This window comes from Ursus americanus, chromosome 18 (assembly GCF_024610735.1).
Source record: "Ursus americanus isolate L20-20 chromosome 18, mUrsAme1.1.p, whole genome shotgun sequence".
NCBI classification, from domain to species: Eukaryota; Metazoa; Chordata; class Mammalia; order Carnivora; family Ursidae; genus Ursus; species Ursus americanus.
In genome coordinates this window covers 48456613-48477770 of record NC_142144.1, presented here as the reverse complement: position 1 = coordinate 48477770, position 21158 = coordinate 48456613, and the positions used below count along the sequence as shown (strand labels likewise).

General features: G+C 41.0%; 1 protein-coding gene across 3 annotated transcripts in view; it reads left to right on the top strand.

The window, feature by feature from the left end:
* The window catches only part of ADAMTSL1 (ADAMTS like 1), an 874799-nt gene that overhangs the window by 483862 nt on the left and 369779 nt on the right, over positions 1–21158 (top strand). Inside the window, exons 1-2 of one of the 3 annotated variants that reach the window (XM_045780274.2) lie at positions 15403–15630; positions 16140–16730. The exons of the other annotated variants lie outside the window; for them this stretch is intronic. Of the exons in view, the coding sequence (XP_045636230.2) occupies positions 16665–16730 (66 nt within the window). The 5' untranslated portion in view covers positions 15403–15630; positions 16140–16664. Of the gene's footprint in view, positions 1–15402; positions 15631–16139; positions 16731–21158 lie in introns of those variants that run through there. 3 annotated transcript variants of the gene reach the window in all.

Here is a 21158-nt window from a genome sequence, read left to right as displayed (position 1 = left end):
TTTTTTTTTAATCTAATCTTTAGAGCAGTCATCTGTGTCTCGCAAGCGGCTTGTAAGATGCTAGGCAAACTTGAAAGAACATCTAGTCAACTCTCCTTTTTCAGACCAAAGTGTTCTTCAGCTGATCTAAACAAATGAGAATATGATCAGTTTTCCAAAAGCAGTGATTTTTAAGCATTTTTAGGCATGAATCCAATCTAATAATAGTTGTCGATCCTCTTCCCAGAAAAAAAAAGTACGTGAGTGTACATATACCCACAAAATGTTGCATTGAACTTGGCAAAGATCACCAAACCCATCCATGTGGAAAGGGTTCAAAGATTTAATAGCTTCTGTTTTAAAGTTTAAAGAAAGAGACCCCAAATGCTTGCTAGGTAACTTGCTCTGTTTTGGATACTTTATACTCCAAAAATTCTTATCTTTAACTAAAAGCCCTTCCATTTCAACTTGTTCTCTTCGTAGAGGTCATAAAAAACAGCTAGTCACCATTACCTTTCATATTCTTAAAGCCATATTAAGCCACACCTTGGATGTGTCCCTCACCAAGATAAATAATCCCAGCTAAGTAATTCCAGTTTGGCTATACCTTTTCTCAGAGGCCCCATTATTCAATTCTTAATCATCTTTGTTGACTTCCTCTGAATAGTCTTCAAGTTTTCCATACTCCTCTGAGATTGTTGAGCCTGTAATTATTCCTCAGATTGTAGCGAAGGTCTATATAAATGGCCTCAGTGTTTAACAAGCCTTGCGTAACCCACTGTCCTGAGCGTGGTGGATGCACCCTTTTCCTGCCATGTTGCAAATTCTAAGCTAACAAATTGTTGCAAATTTTATCAGTGGTACTCTCGATTGCTTGATCTGCTAGATTTTTCTTTTGGGAAACAGGATATCGCTTAACATGGCCGCCAAGGTTGTGAACTACACCATTCAGGTGGGCCATTTCCAGAACTCCAGGGGCATTATTTACAGCCCGAACAAGGAGAAGGGCCTCCCTTCGCTTAGTACCTAATGGATCCATTTTGGATCCATTTAAAATAACCTTTGAAAAACTTATACAACCTGATTTCTTTTCTTCAGTTAACACATCTCTATTTCATTTTCTTTTCAAGTTAAGGAGATTTTCTAGTACCGCTAACTGAATACCAGTACTCACACCTACTTGCTTTAATCTCCCTGGAAACCCCGGCTACCTCTGTATTCACTGAGATACTGGTTCAAAGGTCACCCCCTCAGTGACCACTCCAATTTCAATTTGTACCCCAACTCCACCATGGGGTCGCTTCTGTTTTCTCTTTGTCATAGCACTTACCACTACCTGAAATGACGCTGTTCATTTCTGTTTTATTTTTTTTCCTACCTTCTCCCCTGACTACAGGAAGCACCACAAGATCAGGGATCTTACCTGGCTGTCTCGTTCATTCCTGTAGCATGTAGAACAGTCCTTGACACATGCCAGCCCCTCAGTAAATGTATATATTTTGTGTGTGTGTCTTCAAAGAAACTGTCCCACCCACATTTATCACATTTCACAATCATTAAACTCCATGTCCTTATGAAAACCTTCTATTTTTCCGTGCGCTTTGTGTACGTAATTGCTTATTATGTTAAAGTGCTGTGGACTGCCCAGTTATTGAGCTAACTTTGAGGTTTTACTTTTAAAAACACCAAAAAATGTTTTGATAAATAAAAGGAGATGGAAATACTGACTCATCAGTTAAAGTAAAATCAAATTACAGGAAAGTTTTATAGAAATACGCCAAGGTGAAGTGAGGAATTTCTGCATGAGGTGTTTTCACTTCTAGAATATCCCTCCCTGTCCTCCAGAAGCCATGATGGGTTCTGAGAAGTCATCGACAGAAATACAGCGTGCCAAAGGAGAAGGAAGAGCTGAGGAAAGCTACAATGCCTTTCTTTTCCCCTCAGGATGAAAAGAGAATTCCCAGTTACGCTTTTCTGTGTGCAGAATACATGTCAATAAAAGGGTTTTTTGAAGAATTCCTTGGCTGGCCTATATTCTGTCTGAGCTCACGTATAATCACAGTGAGGCGTAGCTGACATCCACCCTCCACCAGGGACAGAGCAGGGATCTGCCTGTGTCTCCAGTCAAATCCATTAGACAGAAGAGGTCAGGTTCAGTGATCTCGGCTTCTGGCGTTCAGAATCAATGAGTGAGTTTGGTGCTGCTTTTCTTTGAGGAAAGAAACCTTTCCATTTACGCCCTACCTCTTTGCTACAATTGCTTAGGATACTCATGAGATCTTCAGGATTTCATAGAAGTAATTACAGAATTTGAAAGGACTTTGAATGGCTGTTTTCATTGGACTTTGAACGGCTGTTTTCATTTAAACCAATAGTTTTCAAACTTTTTAAATGTGCCCCACAGGAAGAAATACGTTGTACGCGGTGACCCAGTTCACGTACCACTGAAACACACACACGCTCCAGAAGTAAGTTGCATCAAACAATACTTACCCTAACTATATGAGCTACATTAAATATTTTCTATCCTCCTCTGAACTATTCTTTCTTTTCCTTTTATTTTTAATGTGGGTTGTTAGACACTGTGTTGATTTCATGACCTACTAGTGGATCGCCGCCCACAGTTGAACACTAACGCTTTAGCCATTCCACAGAATGGCAAATGTGAGATCTGAGCTCTTTACCTGGTTTTGTCCTAACCTTCTGTGACATTTGGTGTCTTTTCTCATTGAGGTATCAATCTCCAAACTCAGTTTTGGATCATGATAGGCTCTCCGTGGCTTCCCCAGGATTTTCAGAGCATCCTTAAAGAAAAAGACTTGATCAAGGCTTGTACAGTATAAACAAGCCTGGAGGCAGAACGTGCTAAATCTGCGAGGGGTCTCTGTCCAATGACAATGAAAATTCTGAGTGTGTTACAGAGACACGCTACTTCCCCGTGGGTAATTTGTTTTTAAAGTCAGAGTTATAAAACTTTAGAGCTAAAAGAGACCTTCGCAAATCTAGTCCAGCCCTTTGATTTTATGACAAAAATATTCCCAAGCACGTTCCGAGAAGTTCAGAGCCTGGGTCTCGTTCCCTTATCAACAATATTTTAAAAAACAGTATTTGCTGCCATGAGCAGCTATATTTTGAACAAACAGAACTTTTATGTTTTTAGAAATAACACAGGACTAATGTTTTTTAATATTATAGAAACACCGAAAATATTATTTCTAGTATTTAAAGGGGGATGGGGGTTGAGGTCTTAGCACTATATTTTAGAAGTCACAATAATAACTGAATTGTAGAAGCTTTATATTCATGATCCACACATCTGTCTGAAACAGCTGTCCTGGGGCGCGGATTTTACCATTATTTAGATATTCAACAGATAGTATTTGAGAACCTGGTATCTGCTGTCTGGCATCTTTAGTAAAATAAAATGCTTAGTTTTTATACTACAAATTATGTTATCCAAGAAACAATACATTGTAAACAGTGTGTATTTCATTGGTCAGACTTTACTGCTATTTTATTGGACATATTTGACCTACCACTCTGGATCCCAGTTTCTTGGTACGGACCTAGGTCTTTTTACTTCAGGTCTTCTGTTGTACTCAGGGCCCTATCTCACTAGTTATTTTATTCATTAATAAATATTAATTGGATACCTTAGATGTATCAAGCACTATTCTAGACACTGGAGCTATGAAAGTGTACGGGAAAGATCAAGTCTCTGCACTCAGGGAACTTAGGGGGCTCATCATGAGTAGAGAAAACCCCAATCTGGCTTAGTTAACCAGACTCCTTGGCTAAGTATTGAACTATGTCAAATTTTACAAAAATTGATTTCCAAATCTTCAGTAGCACTAAGGAGACAAGTGTTTACGAAGTTGGATTCATTAGATTATTTAAAAAGTTGTGAGCTCTTTAGCTTGCATTGCTGGGTGTTTTGAAGTACGATCCCTAAGTAAGATTCTTCCATTTCACTTTAATCCCTGCCAAGTACATTATTATTAACCGACAACAGTTGACAAAGAAATGAGAAGGAAAGGGGCGCCTGGGTGGCACAGCGGTTAAGCGTCTGCCTTCGGCTCATGGCGTGATCCCGGCGTTCTGGGATCGAGCCCCACATCAGGCTCCTCCGCTATGAGCCTGCTTCTTCCTTTCCCACTCCCCCTGCTTGTGTTCCCTCTCTCGCTGGCTGTCTCTATCTCTATTGAATAAATAAATAAAATCTTTAAAAAAAAAAAAAGAAATGAGAAGGAAAGAGAGGGATAGGAGGAATGCGAGAGGAGGTCAGGCTGCAGGGGAGGAAGATATCCTCAGAATGAAGCAAACAAGTAGAAAACTCAAGACTTGCCAATAATATTTTCAGAGTCATGACTACGCACAGTCACAAGAAAACCTACTAATGCTCACAACTCAAATAGAGTTGAATCTAGCAGAAGTGGGGAAACTGCTGGCACTCTTTTTCCAGAATTGCATTGTTTTGATGTTCTGACTCAAGTCTTAAGCATGACATTTCACGATCGGCTAAGCCTGGGAGCAACCACACCCTCTTCTTGGCAAAAATATATATCATGTTACATTACCAAGAAGAACACAATGGAAAGTTTTTTTAAAAAATAATAAATAAACAACACATCTTATTTATAAATCTTGTCAAGATTTTCAAGGACTTGCCTAGGTCCATGGCGAACCCCCTGTTTGTTTGCTGTATGAGATGTAGCTTGCAGAGTAACTGCTTGAACGGCAAGCTTCTTCTCAATCTCAGCATCTTCAGCCCCAACCAACCAAGGGGGGGGGGGACGATCCTCTTTAGTGGTAAAAGTAGATCCAGGTTTTCTGGTTGGAGAGAGTCCAGGGCACTCAAAGTGAAGCAGATGGTTGTGAAGAATTATTTATGGCAGATTTTCTGATGCCTGTGTCGTACTCTGATTTAATAGAGGGGAAAATGAAATTTGAAGCAGAGTGAATTCAATTTCCAAATTTTACTAGGTGTACATGCAGGTTTTACACCAGGGTACTGTCGCTACCCCCAGCTTCTTTTCATGGCTCTCATGAAGAAGTAAGTTCTTCCTTGAACAGACCTGTGAAAATACTCTGTTGGGTCATCCACAAGAAGTCTCCGGAATAACATTGCTGAAGTCCACGCAGTGGACCTGTTCTCTCGTAACACACACCGCGGGTGACATCCCTGTCTATAATGAGCATACTCACATTTCAGTAGAAATCACTCCTCCAATAAAAAGGGGAAATAATTATAGAATCCTAAAGCAAATGGTACCACAAATTACTTTTGCTGACTCTTCATAAAACCCTTATATTGGCCTGTAAGCAGTAACATTGCCATTTAAAGATATCAAAACATTGTCATTTGGCATGGAAAATTAAATACATGTGTCCGATCTAATTTTTAATAAGTGTAACTTCTAAATCGAGTCCTGATTATTTTCCCGCACCTCATCTCCAAAGGGAATATTGTGAATACAAAAACGTTATGTAAAAAAGAACCAAAATAAATCCTATCATTAAGAAACATAATACATAAGGTCCAGATTTTAATACATAATAAATATTTTATTTTATATTATTTTTTCTCTTCTACGAAGTATTTTATAATAGTAAATATATGTCACAGAAAATTTACCATTTTTAATATTTTTTCTATGTCATTAAGTACATTCAAATTATTGTGCATTCAAGTCTATCACCCATCTTCAGACTTCTTCATCTTTCCCACTGGCAACTCTATACCCATTAAACATGGATTCCCTATATTCCCCCACCCACCTGCTGATAACGACTATTCTACTTTGTCTCCGTGAATTTAACTGCTCTAGGTGCCCCATAGAAATGGAATCACACGTATCTTCAAGTTTCCTCCATGTTGTAGCATGAGCCAGAATTTCCTTTTTTTTTCTTTTTAAGGCTGAATCATATTCCATTGTGTTTATACCCTACGTGCTTATCCTTCATCTGTCAATAGAAACCGGCATTGCTTACACACCTTGGCTGTTGTGAATAATGCTGCTGTGAACATGGGTATGCAGACATCTGTTTGAGTCTCTGTTTTCATTTCTTTGGGGTATATTTTCAGCAGTGGCATTGCTGGATCCTATGATAATTCTGTTTAGTTTTTTGAGGAATCATTCTTGTGCTTTGATAATATGTACATTCAACAAACACCTAGTAGATCCCTTCTGTGTGCCTGGTAGCCATGCCGAAAGTTGGGAATGAACAGACAAGACACAGAAACTGCCTTCAAGGCTGACAGTCTAACGTTTGGGTAGTTTGCTGTTGTTCTTTTGATGGTGGTAATGATTTGCAGTTATGCCTTAGCTCTCTTTCCCAGCCTTCTTAAGACCAGTCATATATTTGTACAGTATATGGCAAAAGTGCCCTCATGACCCCAAGTTTCACTAACTTGAGGCTTTGAGCAACTTAGACAACTAGAACCAGATGGAAATAGTACATTGTCCCATGTGTCAGGTGACTCAGGACATTGCCAACCCCTCCCCATATACATCATCTGGTGTAGTAGCTTCAAGAGAAAATCATTTCAGCTAAATCAGAAATTAGATTAATGGAACCTGTACAAATGATATATAGTAGTATTTTATGAATTCTACTAAGGTATTAAATTTGATTATGGGGGAACAAATTTTTCCATTCGAATGGCATTCTACCAGTGGAAGCAACATATAAGAAATAATAATCCAGTGTGAATAAATTTTCTTAAATAATTTTGAAGTTTCTCCAAATAACTAAAGATAACAAAATGGGAAACTTAGAAAGGGTAGGAATAGCCTTGGAAAGTTTGATAAATCATGGAGGTGACAAAAATGAGTTTAATTGCCATAAGGATAAAGAAAAACATTGTTTTCCTCAGCATGAAATCACTCTCTTATTCCATCATCTCCTTCGAAGTGCTCCATACATGGCTTCCTTTTTACAATCACAGTGTTTTTCCATACATGGCTTCCTTTTTACAATCACTGTGTTTTATTTTAAACCCTATACCCCATCTTCTTCCAAACAAATCAAAAGGTTGTTTAAAGTAAAATTGCAATGCAAAAATACCAAACCACTTACATGGAATAACAGAATGTAAAAGTCAAGGAAAAATGATGAAATTTTTTAAAACCATAGACTGAGGAAAGATCTAACCATTGAGCACAGATTTTTAGTCTGAGCTTCCTAGTAGCCAAAGCAAAGATAGAAACTCAGGGAGTTTCACATTTCTATATTGGCCATTAGTCAAAGCCAGAGAAATGATGTTTGTTCATAGATCCTAAGCCGACAGAAGACTATATAGCTTGGCCTATTTATTTAATAGTTTTGCATAATCCTGCCACCAGGATATTATGTTAAAACATACATGTTGTATTAAACACATTTCTTTCTCTCACGAAAGTCTGGAGGTAGGCAGTCTAGGAGCACGATGATACTCCTGGTGTCAGGCAGCCAGGACCCTTTTTCTGGTGCATAGTATCACCTCCAGATTACCTCATGGTCCAAGATGGCTGTTCCAGTCTTCACATCATCATTCCCACCAGACAGAGGAGGAAAGAGTGAAGCACGGTATGCCCCTCTTTTTAAGGACATTACTTGGAATTATATCCACTACCTCCCTTCTGTGTCCTTAGTGAGAATCTTGTCACCTGGTCACATATAGCTGCAAGAGAGGCCAGGAAATGTCTCTCTTCTGGTTGGGCATGTATGTTAGCTCATATGTATAATAGCTAATATTCTGCCACATGTATGCTATTTAAAATTTTTGTCCCGTTACATGTAGGCATGACCTTAAAAACCAACCTATTGAGAGAAAAAGTAGACGCGTGTGGTTACAGTAAACATTCTACTTACAAGGCTATCTGAGGCTGACAAGAGCATTTTTATCAGAGTCTGAGTGATAAGAAAGCAAGGGGACAGAGAGGGTGAGGTGGGGCAGGGGTAGTGGCCAAGGGAAAATATGAAACCAAACACACAAACCAAAAGCTAGGCCTGTATGACCATTCAGACAAAGATGTGCCTCTCTAAAACAGACCTTGCCCAAGTCCTCACGATTGTGAGCCTGGGACCTTACTGCGTCTTCATTTTGCGCACCCCAGTCATGACCCGTCCTACAGTCCTCCTAGAGGTATGATCAAGTGACATGTAGCAGATTTATCTTGCTAGATTTAAATGCAAGAAACCTCAAGGCTAAGACTCATGTCCCCTCCAGCTGCTCCCAAAGGCTTTTGTGTTTAGCTCCCACCCTACAATCATATCTAAGGAATGAGGGTTCTCCCCTTTATCCTTGGAACCCTACACTGTCTGTAACTACTAGTTTCTGTGCTGGGAAACCAATGTGGGATTTTAACTTCTAGGAAATGCATGTGTAGATAAGATAAATCTCTGGATTCTTTTACCTATTTCTTCCAATTGCACCCCACATTTCCCCCTCAGGGCACTTGGAGATGGGTAACTTTTTGTTGCTGTCGGCTTGTATTCAATTCTCTGTGTTGTTACCCATATAATGTTTTCTCTTTTTGCCATATTTACCAAGATCCAAATTCCTTCATCAAGTATTTTCAAAAGAAAGGCCCACCACAGGATACAAATATAGTGATTCAAAGGGGCACCTGCACCCCAGTGTTTATAGCCGCAATGTCCACAATAGCCAACTATGGGAAGAGCCCAGATGTCCATCGACAGATGAATGGATAAAGAAGATGTGGTATTTACACACACACACACACACACACACACACAATGGAATACTACTCAGCCATCAAAGAAATGAAATCTTGTCATTTGCAATGGCATGCATGGAACTAGAAGGTATTATATATGCTAAGTGAAATACGTCAATCAGAGAAAGACAAATATATGATTTCACTCATGTGGAATTTAAGAAACAAAACAGTTGAACACAGGGGAAGGGAAGCAAAAATAAAATAAGACAAAATCAGAGAGGGAGACAGACCCTAAGAGACTCCTAACTATAGGATGCAAAGTGAGGGTTGCTGGAGGGATGCTGGGTGGGGGGATGAGGTAACTGGGTGATGGGATTAAGGAGGGCACGTGATGTAATGAGCACTGGGTGTTGTATGCAACTGATGAATCACTGAACTCTACCTCTGAAACTAATAATACATTATAGGTTGATTAATTGATTTTAAATAAAAAAAAAGACAGGCCCTCCACATTTTGAAGTAGGAAAGATAAAACATCCAACTTTACCCACAAACTCCATGTCCTTTCAGAAGCTTAAAATATAAACTATACTATAGGGGCGCCTGGGTGGCACAGCGGTTAAGCGTCTGCCTTCGGCTCAGGGCGTGATCCCGGCGATATGGGATCGAGCCCCACGTCAGGCTCTTCTGCTATGAGCCTGCTTCTTTCTCTCCCACTCCCCCTGCTTGTGTTCCTTCTCTCGCTGGCTGTCTCTATCTCTGTCGAATAAATAAATAAAATCTTTAAAAAAATATATATAAACTATACTATAAATTATTTTTAATTATAGGTTCTTTTTCAGCATTCCTTTATTTGATAGTTTTTGATATTTTTTGACTATGTTTGTACTTGTGATATGAGATAATCTTTCTAATTTAACAGAAAGGTCATTCATCTACTGGGTATTAGCAAATATAACCAGCATACAACAGGAATAAAATTGAAGACTACACAATGATCTATTTTGTTTTAGAGGAAGAGGACTCTGATTTTCTGTGGTTTAAAGGCTATTATGAAATTCAAATTTTATTTTATCTTTAATCTACGTTTTTCCTTAGTTTTCAGAGACCAGCTTTTGTTTTGCCATTCTCCTGCTTGCTTTTGTTTTCTCTTTTCTTTGTTCCTGACACCGTATCTGTAGGCATAGCGTATGTTCATCAGCTCACATGTTAATTTGACAAATGTTTATCTAATGCCAGTGTTGTACGAGGCTTTGTAGAGGGGCTATCTGAGCTATACCTTAAAGGTTAGCAAGGACTTGAGCAAGACAGAGATGACAGGGAGGACGTTCCAGGCAGAAGGGACAGGATGAACAAATACACAGGAGTGGAAGTACTTGGAGTGTTGGGGTAATATCAGGTATTTCAATTGGACTGCAGCATGACTTTCTATTATCCTGGGACTAGAAGCAGATCAGGGAGGTCCTTGAATGCCAAGCTGAGGAATTTGGCTTTTGCCATTTACTTCCACTCTCTCTCTGTGTCGTCTATAAATCTGTTAACACTCCTTCACCTTATTGTCTGGCTCTGGGATAATTATTTTATCTGTGAAGAATGATGTCATGGAAATAGTACTGAACTAAGAATCAAGGCCCTCAGATTTATATATTACACTTGGGTTTAATATATGGATATTACAACCATAATTCAAAGCTCATCAATTAAACTGGTGCCTCTCTGTGTCAAAAAGGCTGCAAGAGATAGTTTATCTGCTTCCACAATATTTATCAAGCATTGCACACAGTAGGTGCTCAATAAGTGCTTGTTGATCTAATTCAGTAACAAACCTCTGTGATCCATGACACAGCCCCAGCAATGTAGAAAAAAGAGGAAGAAGGACTACCAGTTTGGAAGTGTAGGATAATTCTATCCTACCCATGTGGTTCAGTGCTCTGTTATGAGTTTGTCTGTTTTTTTTTTTTTAAGATTTTATTTATTTATTTGAGAGAGAGAGACAGCCAGTGAGAGAGGGAACACAAGCAGGGGAAGTGGGAGAGGAAGAAGCAGGCTCCCAATGGAGCAGGGAGCCCGATGCGGGGCTCAATCCCAGGACTCCGGGATCACGCCCTGAGCCGAAGGCAGATGCCTAACGACTGAGCCACCCAGGCGCCCCAATGAGTTTGTCTGTTTGCTTTCTCAGGGTGGGGGAAGAGAGTCCTAGGATTAGAATCTAAATTATGATAATGATTTTTTTCCCAGAATTTAATTAGAATTTTCAAACACACTGAAAGGTTGAAAGACATGTGCAGTGGATACTCAGATGCCCACCAACTAGCAGGGTAATATTAATCTCTTACCCTGTACTGAGCTATACTCTGCAACCCCCTTGCTCACTGCCCACAGCTGCTCTGTGGTGCTGACCATTATTCTCATCATATAACAGCTTAAAACAAAAATAGACAAAAAACTGGGCTTGGTGACTTTGAGCAATTTATTTCTTTAAAGCCCTCCCTGTAATAAGGGGAATGGCTAGAATTTGAACTCTCTGGCTCCAAAATCTGGGTTCTTTCCACCGCACTAAGTAGCCTCCAGAATCCCTCTCCGCTACTGGCCAGGGTTACAGATTCTAACTGAGTATCTACAGCATGAGAAGCCCTGAATTAAGCATTGTAGGCAATAAAAAGAAATGTAAGCTGAGGCTCTTAGGGCTTTAGGCAACTCAAGATGAATCAAATCAAATTTTTAAATCTGTTGAGTTCCTTCCCTATGTAACATGCAGGCCTAGACACTTTATAGGGAGAGATCACTGAGGATGTGATTTGATACTGTGAGACAAAGACTTGAAAAACTTATTTCTTCCTTTTTAAGCAGTCTAAAATAGTGGGTCAGGGTGAGTAAAAGCCTTGGTCTTACATGTTCCTGCTTTCTCTCTACTTATTTTGTCCTCCCTATCTGCAAAGCCTTTCCCCCTTTCTTACCATCTCTTAAAAGTCTCTGTATATCTCAAGGTATTTTTCAATTTCTGTTTCTTCCATTCCGGTCCTCCTTACTGAGCCTTCAAACTAGCAATGATCTCTCCCTTCTCTGAACTCCTGCAGCCCTCTGCTCTACAAAGAGGTAGTGTAGCTTAGTGATTAAGAATACAGATGGCCCCTGAGATCCTGGCCCTTCCCCTTCATGGATATGTGATCTTGGAAAATACTGGATTCTCCATGACTCAGTTTTCTCCTTTGGTAAAGGGGATATATCAGTCAAGGATTCTGTTTCAGAGAATTGAATTTCCTCTTGCTAATTGAAGCAGAAAGTGCTATATTATAAAGGAATCAACTAACTCACAAGAAGTTGGAATTGCCAGCAAAAAAAAAAAAAAAAGATTCTAATGGGAGCTTTCTGAAGACTCCCAAGCTACTCTACAGTAACAGGAGCTCTGCCTCTTCAATAACCAGTATATCACCAGCTGACTGGAAAGGCAAGGTCTCCAATATGGTTGCCCACCTTCTCTGATTCAGCTGATAAACAACATGGAAACTAGCCTCTGGTCACCACAACAGTAGTGAGTGGTTGGCATGGTCACAGATGAACTGCATTGCGCTAGGCCATTTTAACCAGCACAGAAAGCCAAGTGTGGTCTTTGCCTCATTTCTTCTTTTAAATCTTACGGGAGTGCTCCTGGGCAGCCAAATCTAAAATACATCTGGTATGCTAGCTGCAAGGGAGTCTGAGAAATGTAGTTTCTAGGTTTCCGGCTTCTGCGTTTCAGGAAGGCACTAGCTGGGGCAAATGTTGACCACTAATTGACCATAAATCATATCCATTTGAGGATAATAAACATACCTCCCCCATCGGGTTGTTGTGAGGATTATATGAAATAATAAAGTACTTAGAACAGTGACTGGCACGTGGGAGACTCTCAGTAAATGCAACTATTTTCATCAGTCAATGGTCTCGGGGAGCTGTCCAAGCAGAAGACCTTAGATATAGCTCCAAATTCCCACCTGCTAACAAGTAATATTGAGGAATCCACTTTCCATATAAGAGCATCAGTTTCACTAACTATAAATTGAAGATAATAACCACTCGCTGCCTTACAGAATTTCTGCTCACGTCACATGAGGTCATGCATGAAAGATGATTTGGGAGCCGTAAGGAACGTTCTAGTCGCTGTGGTGTTGAATGGATATTAGGTGAATTGGAGAGGTCCGGACTCCTGCTCAAATTCCAGCTCTGCCCCTGAGAGTAGCAGTGGGCTTCCTGTAGTTTTACCTTATTGATCCCCACACCATGGTTTCCTCCTTTTAATTTTCAGAATGAGCCAGTGAAATTAAACAATTTCCATGCCTGCCTATGAGGGTAGTAAGGCTCAGGCGCTGCCATTACCCCGTCCTGCAAGAGGGGAGATGAGGTTCTACCCAGGTCGTCAAGGCTCCCCACCCCCGAGTTCTTGCCAGAAGACTCTCTGCTCTCTCCACTCCGAGTACTGCAACTGGAGGGCCAAGCGAGGAGGCCCAACCTCAGGAAGAGACAGGTGGCTCTGGCGTGAATGCTGTAATGCATTCTCCCCAGGGAGAGAAATTCTGAGAGTTTAGCTCACTCTTTCCTGCCATAAAGCACACTGAATGTTAACAGCTTGCTCCCGTCCAAGCTGGTGTTTTTTAAATTAAGTATTGTTAAATCCATACCATTTGGAATGATGCTTCAGACAGCCCTGACACTCTCTCTCTTGCTTCTGCTTTCATTTCACCTAATATATTGTACAGGGAGCCAGTAACCAGTATTATGGCAGCTGTGGCCACTGCTGCTGCTCAGACACGGGCAGACGGCTTTAACGTAGATACCTGAAGAGAGAAAAGGAGCTCGGCCAACGCCCTGCTCCCATGCCGTAGAGGGCCTTTCCCGGGGCCGCCGTTAGTAAGGATCTAGATTACCTAGGGCTTTATGTTATTTTTCCTTGGCACTGGAAAAAGTTTAGAAATGACAAAGGTGGGAGACAGAGAAGCTGTAGATTAAAATAAGATATGTTCCATTGTCAGGTAACATAGCCATGGTAAAACCTGGGTAGCCTGCCTTCTGCTCCTTCACCTTCGCTATAACCATCGCCCTCCGACCTGTATGACACCACCTCCAGCATCTGAAAGTGTGCGTGTGGGTGTGCAGGTGTATACAAACACACAGATATGTGTGTGTATATGAGAGAAGAGTGATTCAGGGTCAGAAGGCCAGTTCTAGCCAGTGGGGCCCGAGGCAAGTCATTTAAGCCCTTTCAGCCTCAGTTTCCACATATATAAAATTGTGTGAGTACTTTACCGACTTCACGGAGTAGTCATAAAGGTCAAATGAGACTGTGGGTGTAAAACCATTTGCAGCCTTTAAAGAGATGACATAAACTTTGGTAATTATCAAAATTAGCTCATCCCCAAAACTTACCCCAATCACCCTCCCCCAACTTGATTTCGTTCTCCTTTTTCTAAAATTACAGTGAGCTTAGAGTTTGCCCTGCACTGTGTAGTGTTTGACCAAAGAATTGCTTTTCCTAGGTTGCCTGGGCATCCCCAACAGGAAAGGAGATGCTAGGAGCTCTGGGACCAGAAGCAGGAGACATCGTGGTGGGCATTCAACAGATGGTTGAGGGCTTGACTTAAAAATATCACAATATGCAGAGACTGTATTGAGGTGAAGGTGACCATCGTGCTAGACATCAACATGTCCATCCAAACTCCAAGGCAGAAATCTTGGATTCAAAATATCTAGGTAATATTTTTTTCCAAAGTAGGAAAGAATCTAGACGAGCATGCTAGTAGCTACCAGTTATTCTCTGAGATTGCCGATTTTTCCCCCTATTCTTCTGCAAATGATATCCTACCATTACCATTGTTGCTACTATTCCTTTTCCCGTCACCTGTTTGTCCCTTGGGTCTACCTGTTGAGTGATGGTTCCGTGTGAACCAGGGAGCAAGTGGTGTTCAGTAAAATATCCCGTCTTACAGAACTAGTTGGTACTCTTTAGCTAATGACTCTGCTAGAAGAAAAAAGCCTGTAGCAGAAAGGTCCACGGTGTAAAGGAGAGATGCAGAACACAGCTTTATGTATGAAAGTTTATTTCCATCAATCCATTTCTTTAATAGAATGATTTCAGATAACACCCGTCAAGCATTTTTACATCTACTCGTGAGTTCTCTTCAGCTTGTGGGCATTAGCTGGTTTTTTTTTTACAGATTTGTAAAACTAATCTCTCTGAAAGGGAACAACAAACTTCAAAATAGGACCTCTTTGTTTGGATTTTTACTCTCCATTTTCCTAAGTGAGGGACAAGGTATGTATGCCCTGACTCTCCTAACAGGTTGAAAATGGGCATTTTAAAGCTCTTCTGTCTTTAATTGATAGACTGTGTGAAGGAAGTAGCCTGACGTTGGACAAGCGGCTTTTCTTCACCTTTCTGAGAAGCAGTGCTGTGGGTATGTAGACGGGCAGACCTGCCTGTATTCACATGCCCATTGTGGCTCGATCAGGTTTTCCATAGTTGTGTGTTCCCGACTCTTGTCAGTATTTTTTATTAATGAGAGGAACGTCTTCTGCCTCCAACCATGTGCATTTCTGGCTATCGGGAAATCTACAAAGGAGAAACCTCCTGGTGACACCCCTATGGAAATGGAAGGTCAAGTTTGCTATTTCATTCTTTCAAACACTCAAAGATTTTTTGAGCAGATAAGGGGAAAGACGTCCTTGTTTGACATTTGACACTTTCCTAAAACTGTAATAAAATCCTCCTCTGGTAGAGTCGAATCTTGATTGCTGGTGGATTAACCAGACTTAGAAGCTTCCTGACCTTCTCTTTGCTGTTCCTGGCCTTGTCCTCATTTCACTGCTCATTAGCACTTCCTCCAGAGCCTCTCCCGTCCAAGCCTCTTGCAACAGTAGAGGGGAAGAGGAGGTAGACTCACTTCAGCCCTTTCTGCCGCTGTGTTGTAGCTGTCTGATAAAGGACGTGGATAAGGACGAGGCTGAAACGGTGGGTTAAAAGGGTTGGGGATTAACTGAGGATTTAATTCATCCTTTTTTCCCTCCCCCTGCCAAAGCAGATAGTTGAGAGTTGGCAGTGTGTCAACACCAGGCGGTTCCTCAACCCCAAATTTCAGCCCCACTCATCCCAGTCTTTGTTAAAGGGGCGGTTTTTGTTTTTTGTTTTTTTAATGAGGGGATCTAAAGTTCTAACTGTACCTTTACTGTAGTAAACCTTGGATATTTAAATTGTCACTTTACAAAGAAGAAGCTTGCTCCCCCGCACCCCCCCCCCATAGATCAAGTCATTAATACCCAAAGTTAACTTATGTCACAATTTAGGTTTAGTAAGGAACTTCCAAAAACCTCTATAGTCTCCCTTTTCCAAGTCAAGGGAGAAAATAAAGGAACTTTATGGAAGAGGAATAAAGCACTTGTACAGAACACGTTTAAACGGCACGTTAAGTCGGTTTTTCTCTATGGTTCTTTCCCTTTATGGCATATGTTATATATTGACAGGGATTAGGTTTCTCTCCGGAATGGAACAATACAGAGTCCCAGGGAGCTACTGTACTTGACAAAGCAACAGGCACCCGCACACGCAAATGGCAAACGGAAAGGTATTTCACAAAGAACTAACCAGGTTAGTTCCAAGGAGAGGGCTTTGCTCGTCTTGTGCAACTCTGCATCTTTCGCATTTCTCCGCTCGCTGTGGCCGCGCGCGCTGCTCTCCTTTCTTTTTCGTCCCGTTCCCCCCTTTTTGCTCACACTGTTACACTTTCTCTGTCCCCCGGCTTTGTTATTCAGCATGTCTGATTAGCAGGAGCCTGATTGGCTGGCTGCCTGCTCCGAGAGAGATTCCATTCAGCTTACCCCCCACCCATCCACCCACCCACCCACCCTCGGTCAGGAAATGTGAGCGGGGCTGATGGAAGCTGATAGGCAGGGCCGGAGTGTTAGCACCAGTACTGGATGTGACAGCGGGCAGAGGAGCACTTAGCAGCCCATTCAGTGTCCGATTCGGATTCCGGCAAGGATCCAAGCATGGAATGCTGCCGTCGTCGGGCAACTCCTGGCACACCGCTCCTCTTTCTGGCTTTCCTGCTCCTGGTAAATGCCTTTTCGTTTCAATACGTTGCTATTGCCACTTAGTCTGGGTGCTGTTGGGGGAGTGTGTATATGTGTCTGTGTGTGTGTGCGTGGATCTTGATCTTCAAACACCAGGTAAAATAATTTACACGATTAAAAAAAAAAAAGGAAAAGGAAAAACTTCTTTCAGAACTTTAACTCCAACTTCCCAAGCAAAATAAAGTCGGCTCGACTTTGTGGGGTGGTGAGAGGTATGGAATAATCTCGAGACTCAAGCTTTAGGATATACTGCATAGAGTTAGTTCCGTGAGCTGGGGACTGTATAAATGGTGGTGTGTATGCTTGGAATTTGGGTAACAGACGTCCTGAGATCAAACTCACTCACTGTGGTGTTCCTGGAATTTTTGAAGGATGGGCTGTAAGGGGCTTTCCCCCACTGCCTTTTATGAATCCTTCTCCCTCTCTGCACACGTGCTATGGAACCAGGTGAAAGAGGGATTGAGAGCCGGTTTGCAGCCAACCCAGATTACAGCTCATAATGACTGTAAGTCCTCTATGGATACAAGTTAATGCTAGTATTTATGAATTGAGGATTATGGTCTTTGATCTCAGATCTGCTTTTAAAGAAGAAGAAAATGCTGACTTTTTCGTGCGGCTGCTTTCCATAGTCACAGTGATAAGATGCTCTGCTCTAGGACACCAGCACACACTGCATTTTTGACTCGAAGTAAATGTTCCGTTGTGACTCATACTTGGTTTTACGGGCAGAAAATGAACATGGACTGTCCAAAAAAAATCGACACTCAAAATATTAATAGCAATGCACATTTTTTTAAACCAGAGTGTTCTGGGCAGACAGCTTCATAAACCTCATCTGGAGGTTCGATTCCAAAATTTGCACACACGGATTCCAAACAAACGTGATTGTAGCTCTCCTTGTCACATTTGTGGCATGCCAGCACTTCCTCAGAAGGTAATAAGGCAAGAAGGAAGCAGGGTAAAAAGTAAGGAATATATAGGTTGCATTGATTCGTTGATGCTAAAGGAATGTTTTGTTCTGATTAGACTCTGACAAATTTGATCTGCGCTATAGTTTTGAAGAAGGGAAGCAAGCCATTTGGTACAAATTGAAGAACTCCACAAAGATTCATCAGATAGAGTAATCAGACAGTGTTTAAATATTTTATACATTCCCACTTCTTTGCCTCATTGTAGCCAAGAAATCATAATGCTGCACTGCAAATGCTATAAATATAGAAGTATATTTTCAGATTTTCAAAGACATTTAGAGGCAAACTGAATTTTAGGCAGGGATAGACTAAGTTTTAGCTGTTGTGAGGAATATGAAAAGCAGAATGTTTAGGTGTGCTTTATGACCAGGGGAGCAAGCAATTTATGAAAGGTGTCTCATTTTTTCCATATGGGACGTGTTACTAACATACACACCATTAGTTTGCCTCATCTTTCCTTCTTTGTGATTTTTTTAAAGTGTGTGTTATTTCCCCCATTTAATTGCATCATAAAGCCAATTACCAGTACACGTTGCTTTTTTGGTATCCTCATATGGAAATATGATCGCATTATATTTTGGAAAAACTGTCCCATTCAGGAATAGGCTGTTTTGCTACCCATTTGGTAACTGCATTATATCCCTCTTTGATATCTTGAATGTTCGGATCTGTATTTGAGCATATAATTAGACTTACGTGGGAAAAAAAGAAGTGTTTGTTTATATCAGATTTAACACACAAAACATACTTTGTTTAAATCACAATAATTGTGTTATGAGGATAAAATGAAATCAAACTCAGGTTTGGTTTAGGTCTGTATTTGAACAAATTGGGATTCTGAGGATCACAAGAACTGATTGGTGAACGCCAAGAGATACCCCTGTGCAGAGTAATACCAGCATTGGTAATACCTTCCACGGACTGTGGGTCTCAATGTGCCAAACACCAGGCCAGTTGTTTGAAAAGTTCATCACAAGGAATCTTGACAATCATCTTGCAAATAGGCATTTTAAAACCTATTTCACAGATGGGAAACAAGCTTATATTTGGATGCAGAGGTCAAATAATGAGAGAAAATAACTTGTTTGCTTTGTACTATGGTTGTTAAATGTTTAGCAGTGATGCAAGCAATGACGGAAGTTGGCCCGCAGTCTTTGTTGAAGACATTCAGGGTTTTTGCCTCTTCTTGACCATTAAAGTGATGTACAATGTTATGGGCACTTGTTACGTTGGCTCATGCACTGTCCCCTTCGGCTCCATAACCAGAATTAAATGGTGGGCCTAAGAGAAAGTGAGCTGAAGCTTCATCAGCAGTTGACTTCGAACTAGAAGCTCAACCTTCGGTCTGGATGGAGGAATTGAACTAGGTGGCTTGTTTTCCCCATAATCATTTTATACATTAGAAGAATCTATCTACTCTTAGAATTAATTTATGTAACTTTTGAAGATCTCTTTATCTTAATTAGAAAACATCCTGTTTGTTTAGTACGAGTCCAGTTTCCCCTTCAAAACAGCGTCCGTGATCACCGACAGCCGCGCCATCTGTATCGTGGCTTGGTGCTTGAGGGGGTGCGAATATCGATTATTGTTCACCCTCAGTTTTGTCAAAATCCTTTCCCCCTGGAGCATGCTTCCTGAGAGAATGAGGTCCCCATGTCTTTTGTATCAGATTTTCCTGCAAAGCTCATACATCGTAGACTTCTTTTGTACTCTGGACACACAATAGGACAGTATACCGATCAAGAGATTTCATCCTGATATTCGGGTGAGGTGAAGTCACATCACCCAGCTTCCCCTCTCTTCCCACCCTGTCCCCCTCCTTCATTCTCCCTCCTTTGTCCCAACTGTGTAGCTCAAAAGGAATGTGGCAGAAAGCATGACCGGCCATTGACATATGTGTCCATCTAAACTTGAAGTCGAATCACTTCTTCTCAGAAAGGCATTTAATCACATTTGCATTTGCTTTTTGTTTCTTTTAAGTGGTTTTAAGCTCTTTCGCCTGCTATTGTGGGAGTTGCAAGAGTAACACTCGGAATTATAATAAAGTACATGTGTTTTTCTGTTGAATTTCTTTTTCTTCCCTGCACTAATTTATACATGGAAACTAGTCAAACACAATAGCCCATTCCCTTCGGTCGCTCTGGCACTGTCCTCCGCTATTATCTAAGTGTATCTATCTTGGATGGCGAGAAGCACCATTAGCTTGTGGAATGAATGTTAAAGCCCTTATTTACAGCAGATTGTGAGCTGCTCTAATGAGTGTGGTGTGCGTGTGTGCACGCATGCTCGTACTCGCACACACACAAGTACTTTTCTACAACTGTCCACTCTGCACCTATTTCTTATTCTCTTGCCTAGACTGTATTTAAATCAAGCTGAAGGATTTTTCACCTGAATCTACAGAACATAGTGAGGCATTTTTTATACAGTATTTTCTTCATGTTTTCATGAAGTTTCTTGTCTGGACATGGTCAGCTACAGTTTTGCTTCCCCAGACTCCTGTTTTTAGTGTTTCGGTCTGTTCAGGTCCACTTTCTGGCCCCCGTTCTTATTTTCATATGAACTAGCACTATCGCTTCATATAAGTGGAGGGAAGCGTGTCCAAGAGTGGTCACTAGTGAACTACAAAAGAAATGTGTTACCCCAGGGAAGTTTTCCTTGAAAGACCACATGGATATTAAAGACTTTGGAGAAAAAGAGAGAAAATGAACTCGCGGACATATCTGTTGGTGCATTTATAGGAATGCTAATACATATTGATTCTGCTTTACCAACGTGTATGGATAAGGTGGAAAGCAGTCCTCTAGCACACCATGGCTTAGACTATTACTCAAACTCAGATGCCGCACAAAGTTCAAATAATAACAAAATTAAGGTCAGTGTTAGTGTCATTTAAATCAGTAAAGTGTGGTTAACCACTGTACCTGTAACTCATTTAAAACAAAACAAAACAAAAAACCTCATTCGTGTTGTTGCATTTTGCACAGGAATTATTTTGAGGAGACATTTGGAGTCTGGTCATTTGGTTCTCCCCTTCGTTATGGTTTAATCAAAATATAATTTTAGACTCTTTCGGGAAAAAATATAGTGTCCTCTGAGCGCCTGCATTTCGTGCGGCCTCTAATGGAGTGCCTTTAACACACAGGCATCGTAGCTGTTGGTGAACTCACTTAAGGGAGGAAAGGACTCGCAGAGGCTACTACCCTGCTCGCTAATTCTCCACACGCGTGGCGTCTCCTTCATGTAAATAGTCCGGTTTCTCTAAGTGACAGCTCTGCTTTTAATGTCTAGTTCAGGTTCCAGGTCTAATTAGGTAAGTTTCTCACATCTCATTGTTCCATCCTACCTTTCCCTCCTTCTGCGTACTCTCCCATTTCTTGCGGCCTCATGAGCAGAGTGACCCAGAAGTGACCTCTCCTAGCATGAGGGCCCTCATCTT